We start from the raw sequence: 24466 nt of genomic DNA on the forward strand, positions 1-24466 counted from the left end.
AAAGAATCTCTTATAACAAAACTGTTAACATATACTACCTCCGTTAAATGTTATGTGCAACTTTGGGGTATTATTTGTGAAATATAAAATGTTCCAAAGTTGCATATAACATTTAACGGCGATAGTATAATAAAAATGCTTTTTCTAAAATATTATTTAAAAAAATAAAATGAATTATCGATCATAACTGGAATAATTAAAAATTAATAAATCGATGCATGTACTAATTAGAGCAAAAATTATATAACTCAAACCAAACATGTCTTACCTTTCTTTATTTTTATTTATTGGTAAAAAAATCATGATTTAAGAATAAGTTAGATAGAAACATTTATTTTTATTTATTGGTAAACAATTTTGGCATTTCCTTCTCCATTTGTGTGACTCTTATAATGGTCCCTTGCTTGTTGGAAGTGATTTTAACACGATATTAAGCTACGATGAGAAGGATGGGGTGAAAACATTGAAAGGAGGGCCATTGATGACTTTAGAGAAGCCCTTCAGGATTGCAATTTACATGACCTTGGTAGTAGTGGCCAACGTTTCACTTGCGAGCGTGGGTTAACTGAGCAAACCCTTATCAGGGAACGTCTTGATCGGTATTATATCAATAATACTTGGCGCTCTATGTTCCCAAATGCACAAGTTGAAAATTTAGTGCGTTGTAAGTCGGACCATAATCCGATTTTGATGAGATTGCACCGTGATAAGAGTAAGAAGAAGAAGGGTGAGCTCGGTGTTTTGAGACTATCTGGCTCCTTGATGCGATATGTGTGGAGATAGTGAAGGAGGCATGGGAGGGGGATGCTAGGATGTCTGTCGAGGCTAGGTTAAGCCTCACTCCCAAGGCTCTCAAGAGATGGAGTGGCAAAAAAAATTTTGACCTTGATAATAGAATAATTGATGTGGCTAAAAATCAATTGAAGGAAGTTTAAAACGAGGGAGTTTCTACTGCCAACACTGAGCTGTGTGCGGTATTAAAGATAAAGCTTGATGATCTTTTTGAGAAGCAGAAAGCATATTGGTATCTTAGGTCTCGGGCTTCAAAAATAAAATATGGGGATCGTAACACAAAATACTTTCACCACAAATCATCTCAAAGGAGAAAACACAATGAAATTAAGGGCCTATTTGATTCGAATGGAGAGTGGTGCAATGATGAAGATGACATTGAAAATGTTGTTGAGAATTTTTACTCTAAACTCTTTGCTTCTTCAGGTCCTTCCATTGATGAGTGTGAGAATGTTTTGGTGGTTGTTTCTCCTTCCATTAATCCGGCTGACAATGAGGTTCTTCTCAAACCATGCACTAAAGAAGAGGTATATGCAGCTTTTAGTGCCATGCACCCTTGCAAAGCCCCAAGACTGAATGAACTTCATGCCATTTTTCACCAAAAATTTTGGCATTTTGTTGGTGATGCAATTTTTGTTCGAGTGAAGCAGATTCTTGATGGTGAAGTCCCCTTAAGTTCAGTGAATAATACAAACATTGCCCTCATTCAGAAGGTGAACTCCCGTACTTCGATGACTGAGTTTAGGCCAATAGCTCTCTACAATGTGATGTACAAGCAAGACTGCTTCGAAGGAAATTGTCATGCACTTGAAAGATATTTTACCGAATGTCATCTCGGAAAATCAGAATGCCTTTGTTTCAGGGAGGTTGATCACAGATAATGCCTTGATTGCAATGGAGCTTTTCATACTATTAAAAAGAGAAGTACAAGTCGCACCGGAACAATATCCATGAAGCTTGATATAAGCAAGGCGTATGACAAAGTTGAGTGGTTTTTCCTGGAAAAATTACTTCTCACAATGAGGTTTGCAGAGTCCTAGGTTCGAATTCTCATGAGTTGTGTCACCACTATATCCTACTATTTTATTATTAACAGGACTGCCTGTAGTAGAGTTGTTCCTTCTCAAGGTCTCCGTCAAGGGGTACCCCTATCCCCCTATCTTTTTATAATCATTGCGGATGCATTTTCTACTACAATTAAAAAGGCCTCGGATCATAGACTAGTACATGGTGCTGGTGCTAGTGGACATGGGCCGAAAGTTTCTCATCTCTTTTTTGCTAATGCCAGTCTCCTCTTTGCTAGAGCCAACCGGGAGGAATGCTTTAAGATAGTTTATGTACTCAACGTGTATGAAGCAGCTTACGGGCATCAAATTAACTATGAAAAATCGGAGGTCTCTTTTAGAAAAGGTGTGTGTGAGTCGAAGCAGGAAGAGTTAATGCAAATGTTAGGGATGCGGTTGGTCAATGAGCATAAGAAGTATTTGGGTATTCCGACAATTTTGGGAAGATCGAAAAGAATGATTTTTGCTGCATTGAAGGATAGAATATGGAAAAAATTAAACGGGTGGAAGGAAAAGTTAATGTCACAAGCTGCTAAGGAGGTTATGATAAAAATCAGTCATCCATGCCATTCTTACATACCTCATGGGAGTATATTAAATTCCTAGAAGCATAATTGATGAAATTGGATCCATGGTTGCAAAGTTTTGGTGGGCCATACATAGCTTCATCGCAAGGTGCACTCGCTAAATTGGGATCGATTATGTCAGCCCAAGTGTCTTGGAGGGCTCGGATTTAGGGATATGGCAGTGTTCAACGACGCGTTGTTGTGGAAACAAGGTTGGCGAATCATCTCCGCTCCGGACTTTCTCTTGGGTTGAATTATGAAAGGCAAGTACTACCCTCATTGTGACTTTATTGATGCTTTAATTCTTTGGGTTTGAATGGAAGCTATGCTCGGCATAGCATTTGGAGTACGAAAGCTCTTGTGAAAGAAGGGCTTATGTGGAGGGTTAGAGATGGAAGATCGATTGACATGTACTCCGGCCCATAGGTAGCGGATGAGCAGGGGAAATACATCCTCTCTTCGAGAGTTGAAGGCCTCATCAAGGTGTGTGACTTAATTGATCGATGAACAACGCAAGGACTGGAATTATAAGCTACTTGCTGCTAACTTTGAGACCCGGGATGTGGCTTGCATTATGCAAATCCCCATTAGTATTCGAATTCTCAATGATCAACTAACTTGGACCTTTTCGAATGATGGTGTGGTATTCGGTCAAGACAAGTTACCTTCTAAGGAAAGGACGTTAACGTTGGGTTGACTGGAGGGAACGACGGGGCTCTTCGAAGAGCAGATGTGTTGCTTTATTCCTAAGACAAAGGCCTTGATGTATGTGTTTATTTGACGGGGCCTTCTCCTTTAACACAATGTGGGTTGTCTGACTTCGTTCCTGGTCGGGTAGTCGGTTGTGGCTCAGCGAAAGCGGGACAAGTATGGAGCGTGTTGTAGGGCTATTGGCTATGATTTTCTACCTTTGTCCTTTTCTTCGTTGGAGGAATTAGAGAAGGATGATATTGCATTGTTGAAGCGGGTTTAGGCGTTCACTAAAACTCAGGATATTGGTGCTCGTGCTACTGCTCACATCTTCAACAGGATCGGGTTCGCTATAACTAGAGGGGTGGGAGGGCCAGATTGTATCTCGGCTCCCCAACAAATTCTCGTTAATTGATTGACTTTGTAGGTTTTTGTTATAATAATAATAATAATAATAATAATAATAATAACAACAACCACAACAACAACAACAACAACAACAACAACAATAATAATAATAATAATAACAAATGTTTCCCAAGAGTATTTAACAAAGTTTTTACTAATTTCTTGTAAATTGATTGACTTTATAAATTTTTCCCAAGAGTTATTTGGGTAAAATTGTACTCCGATAATGTCACTTAATAACTCTTGGGAAAAATTTGTTAAATACTCCGGTATATTATTTATGCTTTCTAAATCATCATTGTGCATAGCTTAACTAATGAGTTCAAAGATCGTAACATGCAACCTATTTCTATTTTGCTAATTATTATTCTAACCTTTTTACTTATTTATCTTATTTCTAAATGTACATTTTCATAAGTTTTTAGTAGCCTAATGCATTATATTTGAACGAGTATTGCTTCTTTTGAAGCTAATAATGTGAATAATATTTAATGTTATACCTTATAATAAGCTTTTTGGTAAGTTACTAATGAATAATTGATAGCTATATTGTTAATCCACGCACGCAAATATCATTGTGGAAGACTGAAAATGGACCTAACAAACAAAATAGCTATGACTTCTTGTAGAGTACATTAGTATATGTATATACTATTTCTCGTACTCCCAAACTCCAACAAATCCTGGCTCCGCCACTGTTTGTGGTTTAATTTCTAATAATCCTCTTTACAAATATATGAGTTGTGATTTTTGGACATTATAATGTTAAATGATTATTTTGTCCATAATGTATTATTAGTTATTCGAAAATTTGTAAATTAAAGTCATTTAAAGTTAGTATTTTGCAAATTGCAGCCATTTTTTTTAAAAAAAAATTATTGCAAATTGCAGTCCAAAAGTTGTTATAAATTGTAAATTGCAACCTAATTCAATTTTTTCATCGATTTGCATGTCGAAAAATATTCGGTTAACGTTTTAGCAGTCATTTTAGCCCTTAAGAGTCCAAATTGAGCTTGAATTAGACATAAATTAACGTAAGTGCCTTGTTTTTATAGCAAAAAATAGTTGTCCACAAATCGATACATTTTTGTTACGCAAAACGAGGCACTTACGCTATTTTTTTTGCTTATTTCAAGCTCAATTCGAGCTTTTTTGGGATGATATGGTCACAAAACCTTAACTAAATATTTTTCGACACGCAAACCGATGAAAAATTTGAATTGAATAGCAATTTACAATATATAAGAACTTTTGGGCTGCAATTCGCAATTTGTTTTTCAAATGGCTACAATTTACAAAATACAAACTTTAAATGGTTGTAATTGGCAAATTACTCTATGATATATAATTATTAGTTTATAGACTAAAGTGTAATCCATGAAATATATGTGTGATATTACATGGTATGGTTATTTTTATCTCTTTGTTTTATGCTTGTGATTTGAACTTGGTACTTAGAAATATGTTAATTGGTTTTATTTACCAATTTGTTGGTATATTAAACATATGTATTGTTTTGTTCATTGAGAAAGTAAATGTTAGGCTATTGTTTTATATTAATTTCTATTAGCAATATGTTGAGTACCTAATGTTTATATGCCTATGTTGATAGATAATTCATGGTTATTTAAGACTTGTTAAATTGTAGGTTTTATAAGTTTTACAATGAATTTTCTGCAACATTGAGTATGATATCAAAGATTGTTATTTTTAAAAAATAAATACATTGATATGTATTTTTCTTGTGGTAATTTTGATCATACTCAATGCTAAATGCCTACATTGCATTATCAATGATATTTCGTGAACTTAAATTAGTTTTACAATTTCTTGAGTGAGTGAAGTTTGAATAGAATCATGCAATATTATTTGTGAAGAGTTTTATGCTTTGTTCTCTAAGAGTACTATTTATTTTAATGGTTGTTACTCTTGAGACTTTTAGGTGTATTAAGCTTTCATAACTCTTGTTGGGTGCAACCTAACTAGTACTCTCTCGATATTCTTTGGGTTACAATATTTTATTTTTTAATGTGTTAACAAAGTTGTGTTAACATTATGAGGTAAATTTTGAATTAAAATATGTTGAAATTATTATTTTCAATTCAATAGTTAAATTATTTTATTTCATTAGTGTTACCTTAATAGAGAGTTTTCAAGAGTTATTAATTCTTAATTCTTATTGCATGTTTTATTCATTTTTTGTTCTTTCTTGGTTCAATTTGGTTTAGTATTGGCATTTGTTTAAAGAATCATTATTGATTTCTTTATGTGTGGAAAGTGATTATGAAGAATTTTATTTCTTTTGATGCTATGTCTAGTAAATCTCCACATGATGCCAATATGATTCAAGTAAAGAACATGTATCCAAGTGTGCTTCAAGAGCTCAAAAGACTTAGTGGATGCAAAATCACTACAAGTGGTGGTCATTGGGTTGTTCATCATTAAACGCTAAGGTAAATTATAAGAGGCAGCATGAAGGTATGTTCGTCACATATTCCTTTGTCCATAATTAACTAGGTTTTGATTTTAAACCTAATTTTGGCATGTGGGAGCCATAATTCTATGATTGTATAGAATTTTATAGTAGGAATTTAGTCCTTATGTGCCCCATGTGAAAGGAGTAGAGTTTACCATGTCTAATTTTAATACTTAGTTGAAGACTTTAATCGTCCAATGTGGGGGATTTTTCTTGGTTGTGGCTGTGAAACATCTTAGTTTTGCTTTTTTAGTAATTTTTTATATGCTCCATGATTTTGTGTGTGAATGTTGGGTTATCTCCATGTACCACAATAATTTGCATCATTTACTATAACAATTTGTTTTTAGCAAATTTATGCTTATGTCGTGTTTAAATGATAAGTGATTTGGCTATGCATATTGTAACTATCATATCTCTTGATTGCTACATTCCTATATTATTATGTATTTATTTTGTTTATTGAGTGAACAGCTAGATTATAAAAGAGGAATAAGAGACATAAATAATTTTAGTTTCTCCTCTATTTGATGCAAAACACGAAAGTGACTAACTTTGCTAAAAACAATAATTTTTGTTTGCCTAATGTTAAGACAGTATATTTTTAACTTAGTGGATTCCGTGAGTGAACAGTTACCTTGGAAGAAACCATTGAGAATAATTTAGATTTTATCTAACATACTTAGAGCTTGACAACCTTATAAGGAGTGTGCTTCTTAATATTTCTTCTAAAGGTTTTCGATGTCATCATTTTACCAAGTTTTGTTGGAAGCATTCAAGACTAAACTTGTGAGTAAAGGTTACTTTGTTTTTCTTGTCTTAATGGAATAATGTAAGTCTTACTTATATGACTTAATTATTTTAGGGAAATTCTCAATGGTAACCACCAACTTTTATTTTTTCTCAGTGGTAAAGTCTAAAATTTATTATTTTTGATGGTAATCACGAACTAATATTACTTAGAAAATAGTAACCTAAGTTAGACAATTTGCTACTTCCTTAACTATAGTTTAGCTATTGAAATGCAAAAAGACACAATTACCCTAAAAAATGACCGCCCTCACCCTTCCCCCTAATTTTCTTCCTTTCTCTTTCCTCCTTCCAACATCAATGGTAGCAGACAATGAATCCAGACGTCAATTAGAAAAGAAAAACACCCACATCCAAATTTTCTTCCTTTCTCTTTCTTACTTCCAAATCAATTGATTCCAAACCCTGACCCTAGAATCAAACCCCCAAATTCTCAATTTTACCCACCTGAAATTTCTCGAAGACCTCCATGAACGCGAAGCTTCAATCTCAGAACTTGAGTCCAAGAAGAAATTCGACATTCCCGAGGTCGACAAACATCTAGATGAATCCACGCCATTGTCGGATGTGGGCGTTTTCAAAGAGGTGGGCGTTTTCTAGGTGGGGAAAGGGAGGAGGTGGGAGGGAAAGGGAGAAGGATAAGGAGTAGTTCGGGCGGTGGTCTCTACTGCGACGGTTCAGGTGAGTGACGCTAGTGGCTTGGTAGTTAGGGCAGCGCGGAGGAGAGTGAAAGATATAAGGGGGAAAGAGAAGTGAAACAACAGTCTCGTACTGTTGATATCGGCGGCAATTAATAACCGGTAATTAGTTCCGGTGACAACCTGCGACTCACTTTTGATGATTTTGACAATTTCCGAGGTGAGAATTGGATTGTTCGTTGTGTTTCGCAACCCCGAGGACAGCACCGATACATTTTTTGACGACGGATACGGCGGAGATCACAGCGAGGAGAAAGAAAACGAAGAGGAGAATGTTGTCGTTCGATTATCGACATTATTATCTGGATTTTAGGATTTTTTTTTAAATAATGTGAAGGGTACTTATGTAAAATCATAGTTACTTAACCAAGATTAACCTTTGTTAATTGTTTAATGATATTTTATTTTCATTAATGTTACCATTTGCTAAGTAATATTAGTTTGTGATTACCATTGAAAATCAAAAGTTTTAGTCTTTACCACTGAGAAAAAATAAAAGTTGCTGGTTACCAGAGAGAATTTCCCATTATTTTAAATCATTGTCCTTAAGTTAAGTTTTCCTTTAGTGGTTGAAGTTTGTTAAGCATTCTAAGTGATGATGATTTAAGTGAGTTGGTTGGGGAGTTCCATGATGAAAATAAGAAATGTAAATTGAATTACAAGTGTATGTTGAGACTTTTACCTATGAGATGGTACAAGAGTTTGGGTAGTACCTTGTGAGAATCTAGTATTTGTGACTAGGTATGCTTCTCACTACTTGCTTTATTATTTTAAATGTGGTGGTATTAAGAATGAATCACATGTATATTTGTAGTTAATAACATTTTTGAACTTCTTATCTTTCCAATTTGTTAAACAAATTTCATGAATTTGAATTTGACAATGTTTTATTATTTTGAGAATAATAATTATGATGAGTTTTTGGTTTATCCAAAGTGTCATGCATTTTTCGTGATTGGGAAGATTTTTGTGATGACATGGTATTTGTTGTTCATGTCATCATTCAAGTGGGATATGTTTTGTATTTGCATGAATTGTGTATACTTTAAACTATGTCTTTATTGGTGTATGCTAATACATTTAGCAATGTGATAGTAACATGCATTGCATTTTATTTTAACATAGCATATATTTGTGAAATAGTTGAAGTGCAATATTTTATAAATTTAATAATGAATGACTAACATTGTTCAAATTTGCTTCATCTTTTACTAAGTATCTTTTTAGGTACAAAAGTTGTAAAATACATTAATTTTTGGGAAAAGTTGTGCAAAAACTTTTGCAAGGCAAGTGTTGATAATTGGTGGTTGATGAAGTAAGTTCACTAAGGCGGGTATGTTATTTTCAAGGATTGGACTTGATTGAGTAAGTTTTTGAAATTTCAAGTTTTAAGTTGTTTTGTTACTTTATTCATCTAATAGTGAATGTGACATATTTTTCTAAACATTTGTGCAGATTAAGTTGATGTTGGTAATATGCTAGTTTTCCTAATTAGAAAAGTATTCTGGTAGAAATAATTGTGCACTATGGTAAGGAAATTTGGGACATGTAATAATCTTTGATAGTTTGTGAAAATGTCACGGGGAATAGGCCTTAAGCCCACGTGGAAAGATTAAAAGCATTACTTTCCTATCCCTATGACACGTGTTGTAATGCTTGATTGACGTTAAGCTCTTTTGAGTTCTTAATGAAACAATAAACCATTTGGGCTGATGCTATTTGAGACGCACTTGATTTATCAATCGTTTGAGGTTGAGTTCTTAGACTCTTAATGAATCTAAATGTTTCGGTCGACGCACTAAAACTTTGGAATCAACAATGTTTATGATTGTTGTGACTTGTGAGGTTAAGCATTGTGCTCTTAATGAATCCATGGTCTTGTAGGGGTTAATAACTATGATGTAGCATTTGTTGAGTTCTAGTGAACATGTTTTACCCCAGTGACTAAGTACTATTGAGAAGCGTTTGTGATTCACCTATGTGGCTGTGAAGACTAGCCATATTTTATGGAAAACTTGAGAAAATATCTTAGAGCCTCCACTAGACCTAAGGTTAATATGTTTAGCTATAAAAGAGCGTATTTGTTCGCGAAGTTCATATAAATTTTGGAGAGATGTAGGTGTTGTGGGGTTTATGCACTAAATCTTGGAGTTTTAAGGTTCGTCCACGTACTCCATGATCAAGAGTCTTAAGGGTTTCAAGGTTTGTCCACCCATAGACTTGTAGTTTATTGCCTCATACCACCAAGCACTAGACTTCAAATTACTTATGTAATATCTAAGTGTTATGTACTAATCTTCTCTTATGTCCAATATGTTTCTTCTCATCTTTTTATTAGTTTTGCTTTTCCTCCCTTTAGTGGGGAATTGTTGGAGTAAAGAAAGTAAAAGTCATATTTTTGGTTGATTGTGGTCTTTCTAGATCTTGATCAGTTTACTCCACAAGTAGGTTGTGATCTACCATGTTTACCCACATCTGGGTTGTGGAGTAGACCTTTTTATGTCTAGATTCATTCAACAATAACATGTCTACTGGCTTTCTCCTCTTCCTTTGTAATCTCTTTGTAACTCCCTTGTTTATTTGATGGTCTTTGGTGATTAATCTTCATCTTTAATCTGATTAATTAACTTTTGGAGGTCGAGGTTATATTTGTCTTTTTATCTTCCTTGCATAGTGATATATTTCTTGGAACTCTTTCACAAATAATACAACATATAGATTATACATATAAAAAAGAGCTAAACACATTCTTTTTCTTTGGGCATAAGTTTATATGGATTCACCTCTCACCCAAAAGTGTCTTTGAGTGAGAGTGGTGTGTAACCTTAAGAAATATATCGGCGATACAATGTGTACCCCGGTTGCACAAGAATTCGTTTTCAAATTCAGTGACGAAATGTCACGCCACACCATTTTTCCTTTGATCAAACAAGCACATTATTCTTATATTTTTGTAGCCTTTGAAACACTTATTTTACAACAATGCATGCATTCATTTGTATTTTTTTTAAAAATTCAAAAAAGAAAAAAATAGAAATTGCAAAATCATAGTAAAGGTTGAATTTCATCGCAAATTATGATACTTAACACTTTGTTTGGATAAAAAGAAAAGAAGGGAATAGAAAGAGAGGGGACAAACTCTCCTGTTTATTTGGGTAAAGCCGTTAAGGATTGGGGGAAGGAAGGGAAAGGACATAGAGGGATCCATTTTTCCCCTCTCTTAATAAGCATAATCCCTCCAAATTTAAAGAGATTTGGAGGGAAAATGAAGCTCACCTCCCCTTTCCTTTCTTTTTCATTCCCTTCCTCCTTTTTCCCTCCACTCCCCTTCCTTCCTTATTTGCTATCCAAACAAAGCGTTAAGAATGAAAAAAGTCATAGTTAAAAAAAGAATGTTAGATATTGTTTTTTTGTTGAAATTCAAACCAAAAAAAAAAAATAAAAAAATAAATAAATAAAAAAAGAACAGATTATAATTATAAGTGAAAATAATCTGATTAAATTAAGTAAATTTAGAAGGCAAAATTAATTAGGGAAATTTTACATGGTTAGCCATAAAACAAAAAAAAAAAAAAAATTCATTATGGTTAATGTTTTCAAACTAGAGTGCCACGTGATAGAATTTAAAAATAAAAAAATTTCTTCCACATAGAATTTTTATTTCAAGTGGTCACGTCATGTAAAATTTCTCAATAAATTAATCTCATTGACACCAATTTTGTGGTGTTTTGCAATTATATATTGAGATCAACATATATCACTTATTGGATTAACACCAACTTGGTACAAATATAACTAAATAGACATAAATGGCACTGAGTAACCAAATTTATTTAACTTTAAATCCTCACATATAGACATTCATTTGCTTGCAAAAGTTCTTACTGTGTTGGAAAAAAATTATTGATGTGGACTATTTAGTGATTTTATATCAATTTTATTCTTTTTTAGCAAGTTGATGCCAATTCAACGAGTTATACAAGTTCGTGTCTGGTTTCAATGAGTGTAACTTTGCCAAATTGAAAACCTAACTAAAGAACATTGAAGAGGTATACTTTGAATCTTTCCATGGAAGAAATATGTGAAACGCCTAGTTATGCGGAGCATAAAACTTCAAAAGGGAGAAGAGAGATAAGGAATGAGTTGGGCTTTCATTTTGGGAAAATATGTACCACGTGAATTGCTTCCCTAGGGAGTGCGTCTGTGTAATGCATTATCGTCAAATTAGGGGTAAATACAATGAGCCTAACAAATCAACTTTGTTCCACATACTAGGTTAATTTCCATACTTATTCCACAACAATATTAGCTCCATACTTCCTTCAATCTAGCAGGGGGTAGAGTAATTGTTCATTTTATAACAAAATATTTTCACCAAAACAAATTGACGCTAAAGTGATATACGATGTATAAAACACACGGATGAGAACTTCGAAGATCATGGTACAAGGTCGTAGACTATGCTTCATATCTCACGGCAAAATTTGTCTTTTATTTTTGTAATTTAGGATACACAGATGTATGTGGTTAAACATTATTGCATCAGTCCTTTTTTCAACCAATTTATCTTATCCTTTTAATTTGCATAAATTTAGTTTTTGTCATAAACTAGCTAATAAAAGTTAAATTTTGGGAAAATTTGTTAGAAAAAACCTTTTAAAAGCACAATTTTGCGAAAAAAAAAATCTTGTAAAAGATTTTTGGTTAAAAAAAATAATAAAAAAAAAGTTCATTTTATTTGCGAGAGGAAACCTATTTCCTTAATCACCCTCTAATTACCTTAATTTGACTCTGATTTTTTATTATTTCTTCTAATTAACTTCTATCCACCAAATTATTTCTTCTAATTAACCTCCCCTTCCCTCTCCCATTCCTCCTCCTTCCTCCACCCTTTCCCTCTTCCATGGCAGCAACCCCCTCCCCCACTGAACCCGCTGCCTAGATCCCCCCACCTCCGGCGTCCTCCTCCACCGTCGAACGACCCTCCCTTCTCCCTTATCACCGTCGGCGACAACCACCTTCTTGATTTTGAAAACCCCTAGAAAATCGATTTGGTGGTTTTCAATTTTGTGCATCTTGCTTGCTTGTAATTGATGCTTGTCTTGGCTTTGATTATGTATGTATGCGATGTTAGGTTGATTTAGAAGCAAATTACAATTGTTTTGGATTTGATTTGAGCATGTTTGAGTAGATAAACACCAAAAATTCGAAGGGGGGTTGATGGTCGCCAACGGGGATAAGGGGGGAAAGGGAGGGTCGACTAGCGGTAAATGTAGGTCACCGGAGGTGGAGAGATCTGAGCGGCAGGTCTGGTGGATGAGGGGGTTGCTGCCAGGGGAGGGGGAAGAGAGGAAGAAGGGGAAGGGGTGGTTGGTTGGTGGTAGGGGGTAGTGGTTTTTTAATATATAAATTAAATCTAATTGGGTGGGTTAGAGGTTAATTAGAATAAATGAGAGAAAATTATAGTTTAATTAAGTTAATTAGAGGATAATTAAGGAAATGAGTTTCCTTTCGCAAAAAAGGAAAAAAAAAATGAACGTGGTGGTTTTTTTAACAAAAAAGTTTAAAAATGTTTTTTTTTTTTGTTTTTCCCTCAAAATGGTTCTTTTAAAAGTTTTTTTTTTTTGACAAACATTACAACATAAACGAGCAAAAGCTATGGTCAAATGCAACGGTTAAATCTAATGTAACGGTTTAATGCAACGGTCATAGCTAGCTCAACGGTCTAATGCAACGGCTATAGGTAATGCAACCGAATTTTTGCCTATTGCAACGGTTTTAAAATAACCGTTGCAATAGCTCTTCAAATGCAACGAATTTTTCATCTATTGCAACGGCTGTATAATGACCGTTGCATTAGTTGCTCCGTATAACTTATTAGCATGTGCGATTGTGCGTGCCTTTCTTGAGCAAAATTACGGAGTAGTAAAATAAAGAGTACCCAAATAAGCTCGAGAAACCCAAATAGGAAAAATGAAATTTTAGTTCTCTCTCCTCCATTGAAGCCCACAACTCTCTCTCTTCCAGTGAAAAGCTCACACTCTTTCTCCTCGATCTGATGAAGCTTTCACTCTTTGCATTCTATCTCCTCTTATGAAACTTTCACCCTTTGCATTCTCTCTCCTCCATTGAAGTGTGAATTCTCCTTGGTACTGTTCACAATCTAAATCCTCCATTGAAGTGACGTCTTAGCTTTCTCCTCTATTGAAGCAGATTATGAGCTTTCTCTTCATTTGAAGCAACATTTGAGGTAATATTTTCAATCAATCAAAACCAATTTCATCATCTAGGGTTTATCGCTATTTAATTGCGTCATTGTATTCAATTTAGGGTTCAAAGCTTGATTTGAAGCACAATTGATTTACCGCTATTGTTTAGCTTGTTTCAATGCTAAATTTGTTCCTTTTTTTCGATTTGTTCATTCTTTAGTCAAGAAATTGAGAAAAAATGGTAATAATTTTTTAAATTAGAAATGCTGACCTTAATTGGTTTTATTCTAATTTTTGTGGGGTTTGTTGGATTTTTTTTTCTAGGTTTATGATATTTGTTCAATTGTTGATTACAAAAAATTTGATGGGTAGGGATTTGGTAACTGATTTTTCTTCTTTTCCTCCTGTATTTCTCTATTTTGATTAATACCTCAAAAAATGTCCTTCAAAATCTCAAATTGCTAAAAGATCAAGGAAAGGAAGCAAGGAAGAAGGGCTAAACTAGGGGCGTACTACTCATCAAGAGAGGTAACAAGAAATATCCCTTAGATTAGGATTTACTTAGTTTTGGGGATGGATTGATGATTAGAAATGCCTAGGTTTATTGTGTTTAAAGAATAAGGAAAGAAACCCATTTTTGCTATAATTGTACTGTGGGATTGGGTGTGTTTTCCTAGAGTTTTTCTTATGCTTTTAATGCTTATTTTCATGTGTAAATCATGTATATTTGATGTTTATGCCTCTATCAAAAATTTTAGAAGGTTTAACATGATTTTTAATGAGTTTTGAGGTGGAAATTTGGGTTAGGACATAAAGGAAGGCTGCTGTAATTTGTGCTTGTATTGTGGGTGTTAGATGCCTTGTATGTGATCATTCTGTGCCTTTTAAGCCTATAATCTTGCTTGGACTTATAAGGTTACTATACCCTAATGTAATGGTATGATTTACAAGTGTTTTAGATGAGTTTTAAGATGATTTTATGCACTTGGAAGTCAAAAAATGTGGTTGTAACATTCCCCATGCTAGCCGTGTATATACGTTGTGGCTTCTAGTTTTGCCCAAGTTTTAATACCTTAAATCATGTCTAGTCAAGCCTATTATGTCTAGTTAAAGTTATATAAGGATTTAAGTCTGGTATATTGTAGTTGTTATGGTGTTGTGAGGAACTTGAAATATGAGGTGAAACTATAGCTTTTATTTGAGTCTTGGATGATAGAACTTGTACCATTGTGAACTAAAAAGATACTACACTTAGATGAGCATGTATATGTTTGCTGGCCGTGTGACATATGTATATATTTGGCATGCTTAATTAACTATTTAGTTCAACTTTTGCCTAATAAACTTCTAGTAATATTGGACAGTTGTTTAATTTTATGTAGTGGTGTGTTTGCTTTCAAGTGGCTTGCTTTCTCGATGATGAAATGGTTCCAACATGGAATTAGTGGGTGAATGTGGTCCTCTAAGGACAGTCTGAACAATTTATAGTGTAATACAAGGATATCCATGTCCTCTGTGTGATGATCTTGTCTATAGGTATGATGGCTAACTAAGATAAAATATCAGGTGTTTGTGCACTGTGATCACTACAGAATGAGTGAATTGTAGGTGCTTGTAAATATTTTGTCCCTTGAATATTACAAAGGGGTTGAGTAAGGCGAATCAATTTTTAATATAATTTTTGGATTCAATGCTTCCAACATAAGTTCTTTATGTTGATGGGAGGTTTGTAAGGTATATGCAGTTGTATATCAATTATTGGCTAGGTGTTATTAGAGCTTTTGCTAATTCAAGCATGATTTTCAAGATGACATGTTCTCTTTTTTTTTTTTTTTTTTTTGAGGGAAGATGACATGTTCTCTAATGTCATTTAATTTGATTGTTTTTTGTATATATAGGTACATGATAAACCACATTGAGTAGAGGAGGAAGAATGATATGATTACTGGTGGGATATTCTTGGTCGACGATCGTCAAAACTCATACTTCATTTTGAATTTACTTAATGTCCATATATAGGTTTATATATTAGTAGAATGTTATGTGAACTATTTAAATAAGTATTTTCGGTATAGAATTGTTTAGGTAAAACAATGTTTGTATAGTATAACATCAATGTACGGAGTCAATTACTAGCAAGAATAAATCGGTTGTATAAGTTTGTTTACATTTTTTTTTTATTATTTGTACTTTGTAGTTTTATTAATTGTCTTATTTATTGAATAATAATAATAATAATAATAATAATAACAATAATAATAATATAATAATAATAATGATAATAATAATAATAATAATAATAATAATAATGTGACGGTTCTAAAGAAAGCAATGGGTGTTGCACTAGAACTAAAATACCATTGCATTAGGTCTGCTGCAACGGTCTGTAAGAGTATAAATGAAAGGTTGCATTAGGTGTTATTGACCGTTGCATTCGGTCCTGATGCAACGGTCCATGGCTGATGGCATAGGACCGTTGCATTAGCTTAAATGGACCGTTGCATTAAATCTAGTGCAACGGCCGCAAATGCTACGGTCCACTAACCGTAGCAATAGGTCTATAGCAACGGTTTTTTACCCTACTGTAACGGTTTTTAGGGGTTGCATTTGCTCGTTTATGTAGTAGTGAAATTTCGTGAGAAACTATCTAATAGAAAATATGTTGTAAAAACTACCTAATAAAAGCTAAAATGTTGTAATGCCGAATTTCCAATGTTGACCTAATTTTACGGTGTTGATCCACCTCAAAACACCCACCAATCAAACCACCGAGGGGGTTGTTTTTCAAGGTTGTAAGGTTATTTTTGGGATGGTTGGAGGATATTCCGAGTTGGTGAGCTTAGTTTCGTGTTTTAGCTAGAATTGTGGTTTTTGGGGTTAGAGGTGGTAGTTTTGGGGTTAGTAGGTGCTTTCACTGTGGTAGAGGCGATTTCAAACAAGTTGTGTTGGTTTTTGGAATAAAAGCGATGGATTCTTGGGTGTTTTGAGGTGAGTCAATGGTGAAAATCTGGATGAGGTAGTACTTTACAATATTTTACCTTTTATTAGGTAGATTCTTACAGCATTTTATCTTTTTAGGTAATTTTTTACAATATTTTCTTATTAAGTATTTTCTCATAAAATTCGAATTTTATTAGATAGTTTTTGACAAAATCATAATCCAACCGCAAGACATATGTGGCACCTATTAGTGCGCTAGACTTGTAAGTAATAAGCCAGCAAGTATTACTTGGTCCCCCAGTAGTTATAATCATGGACTTTATAACTAATTATTAGCAATAAATAAAATGAGATTCATACAACTGCAGTCTGCAGCAATTAAATCTTATATTCCTCTAGCTACGCAAGTTTTCTTAACAAACTGTACATTATGCAATGATATGATCATCGATTTTAAGATGATTCTGACATTATTTTAAGGACGACTTATGACCCCCTTGTTAAATTTATTTATTAGTGTTCTTTTTCTTTTTACAAATTTTCGCCTACACGACCGTTGTATTCTTTTTCTTCTTTTCATTTTTGTTTTTGGTTCTCTGTGTCAAATTAATTGACATTATCAAACTTAATACATATGTTATTGCTCTATTTGGCTTTACAGATAGTTTTTATGCAATTATATATTACTCTGCATTATATTTTACAACACATTTAATGATAAAATTTGTTTTTACTCCCTTTTTACTGTTTTTTACCCTATAACCGTCAACTTTTAATTACTTTGACCATAATAATAGATAATATAGTTATGTGTAGTCTTATTGGATTTGATTGTCTAATTGTACAATTTATTAAGGATAAAACTATATGTATCTCTTAGGGCTGCATATAGGAAGCTAAAAGTGGAAAGAATAGACATTAAATAAACATTTATTACACCAATTTACTTGTAAATTATCAATAAACTCCCAACTTAATACTAAAAGAAGAAGTATATTAAATGCTTAAGGCTGCATATAGCATTACCCTTTTATTAATATCATTTTTTATATATAATTTTCACCCTTATAAAAACGGGAGTTATACATGTTTTAACATTGGTCTTGAAAATCGTGAAAACTTGGGACAAAGGGAGTAATACCTTACCAAATCTATGGTCAAACTTAATACTCCCTCAGTCCCCAAAAGAACGACCCTTTTGGGTTGATTTCGCTGGTATTAAAGAGTTAAATAAAAAGAAATAAAAATATATTGGAAAGATAAATTTACATGAGGTTTGTAAAAAAGCGAGAAAGTATTAAAAATACATAAAAAAAAAAAAAAAAAATTATATGTGGAAGCTAATTTTGCACAATTAATGTTGTAAATTGGTGGGTATTTTAATGCAAATGGGTTGATCATTTTGAGACTAAAATTAGGCCAAAAGAGTCGAACTTTTGGGGATGGAGGGAGTATATGAATAGTAAAAAAAGACTTTACGCAGTAATTATTATTTGAAGGTAGAGGAAAAATCTCAGTTGATATGTATTATTACTATTTATATAGGAGTTTATTATTTGGGAATTTGTGTTATAATTGTTCCTTCTACTTACATTCCTTTCAAAATTCTATAGTAGTTATCTTTAAAATGACTATCACTATTCTCAATTTTTGGTAGCCGATTTTTTATTAATTTAGTTTTTTTGATGGTTAAAATTTGTTACGAGTAATTTTTTTTTTTTGTTTTTTAATTTTTTTGGAAAATAATTTTTTGAATTTCTTTATTTTTTTAAAAATTTAATTTTTACAGAAAATTGAATTTTAAAAAAAGAAAAACATTTTTAATAAATTTGACTAACAAAAGAAATAAATAAATCAGATAATGAAAATTAAGTATATTATTAGTCATTTTAAGGATGATGATCGTAGAAACATCCACATCCCTTTTGTTTCCATACATATATTGTTAGAAAGGAATCGGTGGAATTTAAACTGAAAGTGACGCAGAAAAAACCATCAAACCTACCTTTTTCTTATCCTACAAAGCAGTTAGCACTCATCATCAAAGCTAACAACCCTCGCCTCCAAAGCCTCCAATCATTAAAAATTTGGGAATTGATTAAACTAATTGAAGCAAAATGTTTTAAGGTCATGTGTATAGATAACATATACGAACTACAAACTTACAAAGTACTAATTAGGGTAATTTGAGAAAAAGTGTAGATTCGGTGATTGATGAGTGAGTGTAAATTATGGATAATGTTCGTAAAGTGTATACTCCAAAAAAATAATTTGGGAAGGCGTAGCTAAATGTGATTACTAATGTAAGAAAAAGTGAGCAAAACGGTAAATATATTGTGAGGTAAGAGGAGTAAGGTAATAAAAGGGTTTCGCCAAAAACAAGATAAAATAATACGGAGTAGCATTTAAAGCTTTCAAAAACAAGTAAAAACATCTACAAAACCTTTTGCATGCACCCGGTTTACAATAATTTTATTGTACATCGAACATTTTGCAAAAAGTGACCCTTTTTTCTTATAAAAGTGACCCTTTTTTTTACAAAAGTGACCCATATTTTTATAAAAGTGACCCTTTTTTTCACAAAAGTTACCCTTTTTTTCACAAAAGTGACCCTTTTTTTTTTTTACAAAAGTGACCTATATTTTCACAAAAGTTACCCTTTTTTTTCACAAAAGTGACCCTTTTTTTTTACAAAAGTTACCCTTTTTTTCAAGATAAAAGGCAACGAAGAAACAAGATAAACAACTAATTTTAAAACAGTAGCAAAACAGAATAGTGCTAAAAACCTTGAAGAAAGTGAATGACTCGATTAGAGAGCTAGAGAATGATCATCATCTTCTGTTCTATGGCAGTCACATGCATCTTTTATACAATCATCTTCCTCAGATTCATCATCTTCAATCTCATAATCATCCTCATCGTCAATCAACTCACATTCATCTCCACTAAATCAAATTCAAACTTTTCATTCTTCCAAATTTTCAGCAAAAATCAATCAAATTCAATAAATTTCACAAATATCTTCAAATTCAGCAAATAATTTATCATTTAAAAAAAAAACAAATGAAAATTGCTATACCTAGAAGATGGAGCAGAATCGGAATCGTCGCCATTATCGTTGTAAGAAGATGAAGAAAGATTAATCAAGACGTTCTTTCCTTTGTTGGTTGACATTGCAAATATTATAGCATTATAGAGAGAGAAAGGGAGGAGAATTGAGCGGCACGCGGAGTCCAAACAAGCCGATTTACAATATCATTATTGTAAATCGGATGTTAATAAATTTTTGTGTGAAACATCTATTACCTCCATTTTATATTTTTTGCAACTTTGAAATATTTTATATCTTACAAATAATGCCAAAAGTTGAAAAAAACATAAAACGGAGGTAATATAAATATAACTAAAGTAACAACCATTGACATCATCCCCTATTTAAATTGTACATATGTCAAGTTGTGGTAAAAAAAATTTCCCGCCTAAATCAATTGCTGACATCATATTCTTATTTTTATTTTTACTTATTTTTTAAAACCTTCTTATTTTTTACCTAAAATTATTAAATTATATATACGAAGTATATTTTTTTTGAAGACAATTATTATAATATGTTATTTCTATTTATTTTTTTAAATTATTATGGATTTATAAAAAACTATCTGGATTTCAAGTATAACTACTCTCGGTTTAAGAGTACTCCGTATTGTATAATTTGATTAAATTTTTACTATCTTTAAACTTATTTAGATCTAAATACCATTGCAATTAATGGTTATGTTCTATAATTTTTTTCTCATATGAGGTACATATATAAAATATATTTATTTTAAAGAAATTTATTATGTCATGTGACGCAGTCGGAAAGGTAGAAAGAAAAGCAAGCGCTAATCCTTCGCGAACAGACAGATTTACAAGCGATAAATCTGTTAAAATACTCCGGAATCCACCAGAAAAGAGTAAAACTCTTGGGAATATTATTAAAATGTCAAAACTGAATATTAAAGACGGCTAAAACGTTTGAGTAGTCTAAACAAAACCCTAATACGAAAATAAAATAAAATTAAAATCCTGAAACTGTTTAAACGCTATTTTCGGGCCTTAAACGAGCCCGGGTGGCTTAAAAAGCCTGTCAGTCAAGCTTTATGACGTTGCACTTCTTCGTCAAACCGAGAAGCTAATCTCTCTACGTCAGTCTCCTCCACCTCCAAAGAACTCGACCCCGAGTTCTTATCTTCATAAAGTATCTCATCGGCGTGGTACTCATAAATGTCAGCCACATTGAAAGTGTTGGATATGTTCATATCTTCCGGAAGAGCTACCACATATGCATTGTCATTGATCTTTCTCGTCACTCTGAATGGACCATATTTTCGTGGCTTAAGCTTGCTATAAGTGCCAACTGGGAACCTCTCCTTACGCAGAAACACCATGACTTCATCTCCCACATTGAAAACCTTGGATCTCCTGCGTTTGTCAGCAGCATCCTTATTTTTCTGACCAGTGGCATGAAGTTTAGCCTTAACAGCTTCTTTGACCGCAACTATTTCCTCGGCCATTTTTCCTGCCGAGCATCACTTAACTTCTCACTGAAATAAGCTACGGGCCTTTTCTCTTGGGACAAAACAGCTCCAATACCCACCCCACTGGCATCACACTCGACTTGGAACACCTTATCAAAATCAGGAAGGGCTAACACAGGGGCATGACATAGCTTCTCTTTAATCAATGCAAAACTGCGATCCTGCTCAGCTCCCCACTTAAACTTCCCTTTCTTCAAACACTCGGTGATGGGTGCAGTAATAGTGCTGAAATCTCTGATAAATCTTCTGTAAAAAGTTGCCAGGCCATGGAAACTACGAACTTCAGTCACTGATGTTGGTGTGGGCCAATCTCGGATTGCACTCACCTTTTCTTCATCCACTTAAATTCCATCTTCACCAACAACAAAGCCTAAGAAGAGCAATTTGTTGGTACCAAATGTACATTTTTTCAGGTTAATGTACAGTTGGTTTTCGTGTAATACTTGCAACACTTGTTTCACATGCTCGAGGTGTTCTTTCTGATTTTTGCTATAAATCAAAATATCATCAAAATAAACCACCACAAAAGATCCAGTAAAAGGGCGAAGAACCTGGTTCATCAACCTCATAAAGGTGCTAGGAGCATTCGACAAACCGAAAGGCATCACCAACCACTCATACAAACCATCCTTGCTCTTGAAAGTTGTCTTCCACTCATCCCTAGGCCTGATTCTGATTTGATGGTATCCACTACGCAGGTCTATCTTTGAAAACACCTTAGAACCTGACAACTCATCAAGCATGTCTTCCAGTCGAGGAATTGGAAAGCGATAGTTGATAGTTATTTTATTGATGGCTCTGCTATCAACACACATTCACCATTGGTTTCCTTTCTTAGGGACAAGAAGGACTGGAACAGCACATGGACTCATACTCTCTCGAATGAATCCCTTTTTGAGCAAGTCTTCAATCTGCTCCCTTAAAATTTCATTCTCCTTGGGGCTCATGCGATAATGAGGGAGGTTTGGTAGGCTACAACCCGGAATCAAGTCAATCTGATGTTGTATATCTCTCATGGGAGGCAATTCATTAGGTAGTTCATCGGCAATCAAGTCTGAGAAACCGTCAAGGATTTCTAACACTTCTACAGGAATGGGTGTTTCTTCCTTTACAGCGCTCAATAACCCCTTAATAACTATTGGACAGAAATAATTAGTCTCCTTTACTGCCTCAACAAGCTCCTTGTCATTATAAGTCATGACTAGGAAATTTGTTTTTCTTCCGCCTGGGTTATTGTCAAAGTGCAACACAGGAGCCATAGCAATTTTATGTGTACCCCAAGTAAACAACATCACATTATCCCTTCCCCGATATGTAACATCATTATCAAATTGCCAAGGTCTACCAAGCAAAATATGACAAACATCCATATCAAGAACATCACAAATTACCTCTTCCTTGTAGTGTTTCCCTATGGAGATGGGAACTCTGCAAGTTAATGAAACTTGAACCCGTGACCCTCTACTAACCCAACCAAGGGTGTACGGCTTCTCATGAGGTTCGGTGGGCAGCTTCAAGTAGTCTACTAACTTCTGTGAAACGAGGTTCTCCGTGCTCCCATTGTCCACAATAAGATTACAGATTTTATTCTGAACTGAACAGTGTGTCTTGAACAAATTTTTGCGCTGCCCTTCATCTTTAGAAGTCAAAAGGACCCTTTGCAACACAAACTGACCCTTTCATCAGATTCCTCCTCTGCAAATTCGACATCAGCATACTCATCATTTTCTTTTCCAAACTCTTCTCCATCTCCTTCTACCACGGCAGCTACTCTTCTGGTTGGACAAACATTCGATCTGTGACCTTTGCCATTACAGCGATAACATGTATCACCGCTAGGTTTGGCATAGGGATTGCTCTGCTTCTGAAAGGTTGTTTTACCCTGCTGTGCACTGCTAGAACTACTTTTATTGCCAGGGTTGTCTTTAGTTGCTGCACTCTTTTCATTATCACCTGCTACAGAGTCAAAATTACTCTGGGGTGAGTACCTTCTAAAGGACGAGAAGTTTCTAGGGGACTTCTCCATTAATTCGACCTTCAAAGCCAAACTAGATGCTTCTGCAACAGTCCACACGGTCTGCAATCCCATCTTATCCTGCAAGGAGCTCTTCAAGCCACTAATGTATCGAGCTACTTTCTGATTTTCGGACTCTCCCAAGTCATTGCGTTCAGAATAACGCAAAAACTCCGTAGTGTATTCTGTCACAGTTCGTTTTCCTTGAACACACTCAATATACATCTTGTACAGAATTTGCTCATAATCTTCTGGTAAAAAACGCTCCAACATCAATTGCTTCATCCTTCGCCAAGTCTTTACTGGCCCCTTCCTTTGTCTTTTCCTCTGTACAATTAGTTTATCCCACCAAACAGCAGCGGTGCTTTTCAACCTAATCGCCACCATCTTAACTTGTTTGTTTTCGGGAACTTCCATCACTTCGAAAAACCTATCAACATCAATCTGCCAGTCCAAAAATTCCTCTACTCCCAGGGTTCCATAGAACAAAGGGATATCAGCCTTCACTCGGTAATCATGCTTGTGGTAATGATTACCTTCGTCACTTTGTACATCATCATAGGACTCTTCTTCCTCAGAACTCGAACTATCTGCAGTAATGGGTCCTTTGCCCTTATTGCGCAGAACCCTATTCGATTCCTTCCTCCTGTCTCCTTGCTGGTTCATCTTGTCCTGCATATCATTCATCTGTGTAGTCAGAGCTGTCATCTGATTAGTCAAAGCAGTAAGGGCCTTGGTAAAAGCCGAGGTAACACCTTCAAGATCTGCTTTGGTCGCTGGTTCACCCATGGCTGTTCAAGCTTCAGAACGAAACAGGAGAAAGCCTGCTCTGATACCACTTGACGCAGTCGGAAAGGTAGAAAGAAAAGCAAGCGCTAATTCTTCGCGAACAGACAGATTTACAAGCGATAAATCTGTTAAAATACTCCGGAATCCACCAGAAAAGAGTAAAACTCTTGGGAATATTATTAAAATGTCAAAACTGAATATTAAATACGGCTAAAACGTTTAAGTAGTCTAAACAAAACCCTAATACGAAAATAAAATAAAACTAAAATCCTGAAACTGTTTAAACTCTATTTTCGGGCCTTAAACGAGCCCGGGTGGCTTAAAAAACCTGTCAGTCAAGCTTTATGACGTTGCACTTCTTCGTCAAATCGAGAAGCTAATCTCTCTACGTCATCATGCATCGCACAGGGCTAGTTTATCTAACCTAGTA

The 24466-nt window shown here is 34.2% G+C and overlaps 2 protein-coding genes across 2 annotated transcripts; both read right to left on the minus strand.

The window, feature by feature from the left end:
- Window positions 1–20786: 20786 nt before the first annotated feature.
- LOC145578076 (uncharacterized) lies at window positions 20787–21209 on the minus strand. The gene has a single exon (XM_081635474.1). It carries the CDS (start codon window positions 21207–21209, stop codon window positions 20787–20789), a length of 423 nt encoding a protein of 140 aa, XP_081491600.1.
- Window positions 21210–22048: 839 nt separating this feature from the next.
- Window positions 22049–24036, minus strand: LOC145578078 (uncharacterized). Its single transcript, XM_081635475.1, has 2 exons — window positions 22909–24036; window positions 22049–22822 (listed from the first exon to the last, which is right to left on the minus strand). Exons 1-2 carry the CDS (start codon window positions 24034–24036, stop codon window positions 22049–22051), a joined length of 1902 nt encoding a protein of 633 aa, XP_081491601.1.
- Window positions 24037–24466: the final 430 nt, after the last annotated feature.

This window comes from Chenopodium album, chromosome 14, assembly GCF_948465745.1.
Source record: "Chenopodium album chromosome 14, dcCheAlbu1.1, whole genome shotgun sequence".
Lineage (NCBI taxonomy): Eukaryota > Viridiplantae > Streptophyta > Magnoliopsida > Caryophyllales > Amaranthaceae > Chenopodium > Chenopodium album.